The 5,905-nt window shown below is 37.1% G+C and overlaps 1 protein-coding gene across 1 annotated transcript in view; it reads left to right on the top strand.

The window, feature by feature from the left end:
* Nucleotides 1-5,456, top strand: part of LOC130083556 (xyloside xylosyltransferase 1-like) — a 38,874-nt gene extending 33,418 nt beyond the window's left edge. The window contains exon 5 of the mRNA XM_056248635.1: nt 4,601-5,456. Coding sequence (XP_056104610.1) covers nt 4,601-4,997 — 397 coding nt within the window. The 3' untranslated portion in view covers nt 4,998-5,456. The remainder of the gene's footprint in view (nt 1-4,600) is intronic.
* Nucleotides 5,457-5,905: the final 449 nt, after the last annotated feature.

Genomic DNA, 5,905 nt, shown 5'->3' on the forward strand with positions numbered 1-5,905 from the left:
AGACTGAAGGTCATGAATATTTCCATCACTTTTTGTGTTGTGAAATGACTATGAAAATGACATTTACTTTTTTGGGGGGAATAAAATCGCAGTATAATTATTTTAAAATGTTCCTTTTAAGATATGATAAACCAATTAAAAGCCATTTGTGTGGTGTGGTGTGGTGTTTGTGTTCTAGCGCGGAAATCTTGCCTATAAATAGTGTTGCGCGCCTTCTTTTTAAGTTCAAATGATCAACCTCTCCTCTATTTTGCTTGGGAACTAATGTGGTAATTTTATTACACTGTTCTGTAATCAAGGCTAGACAACCAATTAATATTTATACTAAGTACACACAAAACACTAACTTTCTGTAATTTATTTAAATGGATAAACTGTTAATTAGAAAAATAATAATAAACACAACTTAACATTATTACATGGTTCTTTTAATAACAAAATTTGTACAACATATTGCACTGATTATTACGATAATTATAATGACATAATTATAACTGCATTTCAAATCGCTGTGAATACGGTAAGGCAGTATAAGCTCAGGTAAACCTCAGCTAGCACGATCATCCGATAGCTGTATGCTATGCTACTATGTAAGCTAACTAAAAAACACTAAGAACGAGAAATGTTTAAATTTACTATCTATAGCTTCGGTTATATACTAGTATATGAAACATATAAGTTAAAAAACATTAATGACTCGTTATAACGTAGTTCAAACGTCTTCTATAATAAAGTGATTTTTTCTGATTTGTAACCGCGCAGGCACTAAAGCGATTACCCATAAAACGTGCTTTGAACCAATCGAATTGCTGGGGTCCTTAGCTGGGACTCAACACTTCTGTGGGACTGGGACCCAACACTTCACCACACCGGCGGCGAGCTCTGGCGGCGTGGAGAAGTTGAAGTCAGGTCGACTTTATGGCAACTTAATGGGGTCCTTAGCTGGGACTCAACCCTTCAGTGGGACCCAACACTTCACCACACCGGCTCACATTTAAAATGAATGACTTTCGGCCACTTTGACGCTCTCGCCGGCGGCGGTGTGAAATGTATATTATAGATTTTATATATAATAATATATATTTGTAAAAATATTTATAAAAAAATATTTATTATATTATATTAATTATATGTGTGTTTAACAGCATTCTGTGGTGGAAATGACTGATGAATATGGCTGTATTTTAACAATAAATTAGTTGTATTTTCTGATGCTAATTTCAGAGGTAGCATTTCATGTATCCCTAATACATACTATTATATAATATTTTCCCGCTTTTAGTTGAAAAAATACCCACCATGGTTTGCTTTTCATCCAGTTTTTGATCGTGATGAATTCTTCTAGATTTGTGCTGCAGAGCACGTACATCCTCTCAGACAGACAAATAGGTCTTGCCACTCATAAAGAAGATAGTAAAACTAGACATGAAATATGGAAGTGCCATCTGACATTCCTCTGGAGGCCGTTAAACAGCAGGGAAAAGTTGTTTGTGTTAAAATGTCGATGCTGAGCTGAAGAGATGACACAGGAAGTTGACATTCTGCTTTCTCAACCCACAATGTGACACCCGCTGCTTTCGACTCTGACTTCACAAATTCCATTTAAAGACTGGATAATGCGGCTATAATTGGGATGTTTTTGAAGCTTCGTTCATTAGGGACGGCCCGGGCATGCACAGATCCTGACCCAGAGTGCTTCAGTCATGCCCTTATAGATTTAGCGTGCAGCATTTTTCATATCTCCTAATGAATATTTCATTCTTAACTCACAGAAAGTGGTCAAAATATTCACCTCAGAACCACAGGGGCTGTAATTAAAGGAATAGAGATGCACAGAAGTGTCATTGTTTTTAGTAATGTTTTTAGTGCTTGGACTGAAGATGCATTAATCTTTATCTAAGGAATAGGTCACCCCAAAAGGATAAATCTATCTTATTTTTCTCATTTCATTCCAGACCAGTATCCGTTCTTCTGTGGAACATTAAATATGTTGAAGAATCACTTTGTTGCTCTTTTCCAGTGAAGAAACACTGACCAGGGTCTGTCAAGGACAAATAAAAGTAGTTTATTTAACTAAAAATCTTGGCTCTCAAATCTCATTTGGGGGTTTGTTTTTCTTATTTGATTTAACTTTTAAGCATCCATTCATACATTTATATGTTTTTATTTGTAGAATAACTTTTTTTATTAGTTTATATTATAGTTAATGAAATAAGTTCATTGATTATCAGAATTATTGTAAGTAGCATATTTTTAAGGTGCTTTTGATCTTTTTGGTAGTGATGGGGGAAACAAAGCTTTTCGAAAATTTGAGTCAATTAAACCAATTGCTTTGAATAATGATTAGCTGATTCGAAGCTCTGGAAACGCCATACGCTGATAAAAAACATGGCATTTTTAACCCTCTGGGGTCCTTCGGCCCAAATGGACCCGAAGCATTTAATTTTTTTTTTTTTTTAAATCATTGCTTTATCGGAATGGTCCGAAATTTGGTGACTTTGTTGGTACTTGGCATATGAACACCCCAAAAAATTGGGGACAGGATTTGAATAGTCTAAGTGGTTGTAAAAAAAATAGTCACACTCAGGACCTTCGGGTCCAAATGGACCCGCATAGGAAATGAATGGGAAATTGGCAAAAATGTGAAAATACAGAGTTATTTTGTGCGTACAAACTACAAATCAGCCACGATCCAGAAAAAAAGCACACAACAGTGAAGGGGTGAATCTATAAAACATCAAGAGTGCAAAACAGACACATCCACACACACACACACACACACACATAAACACACTTTTATACACATACACACTAATAAATTCAGATTACATATGGGTTTTGAATTTTTAAAATGCTCGGTTTGTCCACCAGATGGCATCCATCTCATTTCAAAAATTGCTTTCATGAGGCCTAGGCTTGACTCTAAAATGAAATACAGCTTTAAAAAAAAAAAAAAAAAAAAATTTTTTTTTATTTATTTATATTATATTCAATGGGGAAAAAATGGGTCATAATTATTGCATTAATATTAATTATAAATCATTTTTATTTTTGAAATTATCTCAAAACACCAAAAAAGAAAAGAAAAAATATTATAAAAAACAAGTAAAAAAAAAAAAAAAGATGATTTTTTCTTAATAAATATTAATCCCACCCTTCCGGCCCATTTGGACCCGAAGGTCCTGAGTGTGACTCTGAAATGAAGGACCCCAGAGGGTTAAACCGTGAAATAATGTGACTTTGCCAGTTTCATCTTTCAAATTACTGGTTTGAAAAATATAATGCAAAGGTTTTAAAAGGCCATCACTACTTTTTTTTTTCTTTTTTTTTTTACAAAATATCAATACTAATAGAAAGAACGTCATAACGATATGGAACAACGTCAGTGATGACCAAAATTTTCATTTGTTGGGTAAATTATATTGCTTTAAAGCGTACTTCTTTGTATCTTTACAACCAAATTCTTTTAATCGTGAATTTATGTTGGCAGCATTTTAAAAATAAAACGTGCAGGACAGGCCTTTAAACAAGAGAATGAACTTGTATACCTGAACTTTATATTAAAGACTTGTTAGAGGAACAGGCATCTCTTTCAGGAGCATCAAAGCTTCAGAAGGACCCTGAGTTAGTGTTGTCTTGTTCTTGTTTACCTGTGCTCCTGTTGACTCTAGCAAGCCTTCTCTGTGAAATGCTCCCACTAAATTGGAGTCTCTGTGAGAAAGATAAAAGCTTAAAGTTTGTGTCATCCTGTCTGGTTCTGTTCTCCTGCTGTCAAATGAACTGTCCAGGAGCTGCAGCTTCAGAAATCTCTCTGTTGTTTCCTACCCAGCTTGGGTTTTTTAGAGCACGAGAGAATCTATGAACTTCAGGAGAAGCTCTGAGGAATTCTCTGCAGGGGGCATTGACTTGATGGATCAAAGCTACTTTGAATAAGCATAGATTTAGCACTCCACAGTCTTCGTTGTGAGCAGTGCATGGTCTTGGACTTTCACCAACCCTCATGCTTCATCACCGCAAATTCCCAGTTCAAAAAACTCAAAAGAACATGCTAGGATTCTCCACACATGCCACAGCCCATAAGTTGAGTTCGCCTCAAGCTTATAGCCTTGGGTCAATCTCACGTCAAAGTCTCAGATTAAATTTTTCACTTTCCAACTTCATACTTCAAAGTTATAATGATTTAGCCATTCTATGCCGTTTTTAAGTACTTGTTAAGGCAGAACTGTGGGTTCTGGTTCTCTGTTGTAGAGCAGCTCTCTGTTGTTTTAGACATTAATGCTTGTTTTTACTTATGATTTATGCATCCTACACCTGAAATATCTTTCTTCTGCTATTTTCGGCGCACCTTTTTTTTTAGCTTCACTATTTTTCAGTGAAGACTCTACTCCCTGAAACAGCACTACTTTCACCTAGTTCTTGAGATAAAAACAGATTTATTTGCAAAAATACCTGGGCTGTGCCATCAATTTTCCCTTTTTTTTTTTTTTTTTAAGTTTAAGGGTTATGGGTTTGTTGTTCACATCTGTAAACCTAGGTGTGATACTAAAGCTATAATTCTTTGCTTTAATCTTTTTTCCTCTGTCTTCTCTGTGTGTTGTAGGCACACATTCTGGCAGTACCGCAAAGAGAATCCCAAGTCCCATGTAGGCGACCCTCCACCAGACGGTCTGCCCGGCTTCAACAGCGGCGTAATGCTTCTGAACCTCGAAGCCATGCGTCGCTCGACCTTATACAACCAGCTTCTGGATCCCGGGCGGATTGCCCAGCTCGCTGAGAAATACCACTTCCGAGGGCATCTGGGCGATCAGGATTTCTTCACCATGATCGGGATGGAGCACAGGGAACTGTTTTACCCACTTTCATGTGGCTGGAACCGACAGCTTTGCACTTGGTGGAGGGAACATGGGTACGGTGACGTCTTCCAGCTGTACTATCACTGCGATGGCCCGGTGCACATCTACCACGGCAATTGCAACACTCCTATACCTGATGATTGAGGGTTTTCGAATGCTACATTTTTGATTAAACTCGAGTTTTGTTTGCACATCTTGAACAAACAATTTAAAATCAAGTGGACCGAGGCAGAAGTGACTCGTCGTTAGAGGTGCTAATAGGGTAGCATTCCCATGCCTTCCACATTTACACTATATGCTCCAGCCATTACCACATTATTCATTCATTTAACACGCTTGAGGCTGTTGATGCCTGTCCAAAGTTGCTGAAAGAGATGGTTTAAATACTGGTTCTTTTTCTTTTTTTAAATTATATAGTACAGCTTTGACTCACTCTCAGTAGTTTCCTCAATCAGGTGTCTCATCGAAATCCTCTTAGACAGCAGGTTGGGAAGGAGCCAATCAGAGCGCACTTTTCCTTACCTCAATGCCACTCTGTATTATTTAAAGGTACAGTAGCTCTCTTGCAGTCACATTAAGGTACCAGTTATGTCCATAAAGCACTTTAACTGTTTTTAACCCCTCTTAACTTTAATTCTGTGCGATGCATTCCTATTTTATGCCACATTCTCCACTCCATTTCTCGGTTTTTATGCAGCGATGATGAGAAAAGATGGGGAGAAAAGGGTGTTGACCCACTTTCCTGAGATTTTTGCGTGTGTGAGCGCTGACTTTGGAAATCTGTTTTCTCTGTGATGAGCAACTGAATCGCCTTAGAAAAGCCAAGATACACTGACTGGCCAAAAAAAGTCACTGTTTGGATTTAAATAGGCAAATGTAAGAGTCCATGATTGGATCATTATTGCAGTGATTATTATGTTTCTAGCATGTTATATATTTGGCAAAGGTTTACAGAGTGTTTGACTCTTGCATTGCCAATACAAGATCTTGACCAAAAATCGATGCACCTCTTGATGACCAAAAATGAATGCACATCTTGATAGAAATCAAGA

This window comes from Rhinichthys klamathensis, unplaced genomic scaffold (genome assembly GCF_029890125.1).
Source record: "Rhinichthys klamathensis goyatoka isolate OS25496 unplaced genomic scaffold, OSU_Roscu_1.1 h1tg000056l_1, whole genome shotgun sequence".
Lineage (NCBI taxonomy): Eukaryota > Metazoa > Chordata > Actinopteri > Cypriniformes > Leuciscidae > Rhinichthys > Rhinichthys klamathensis.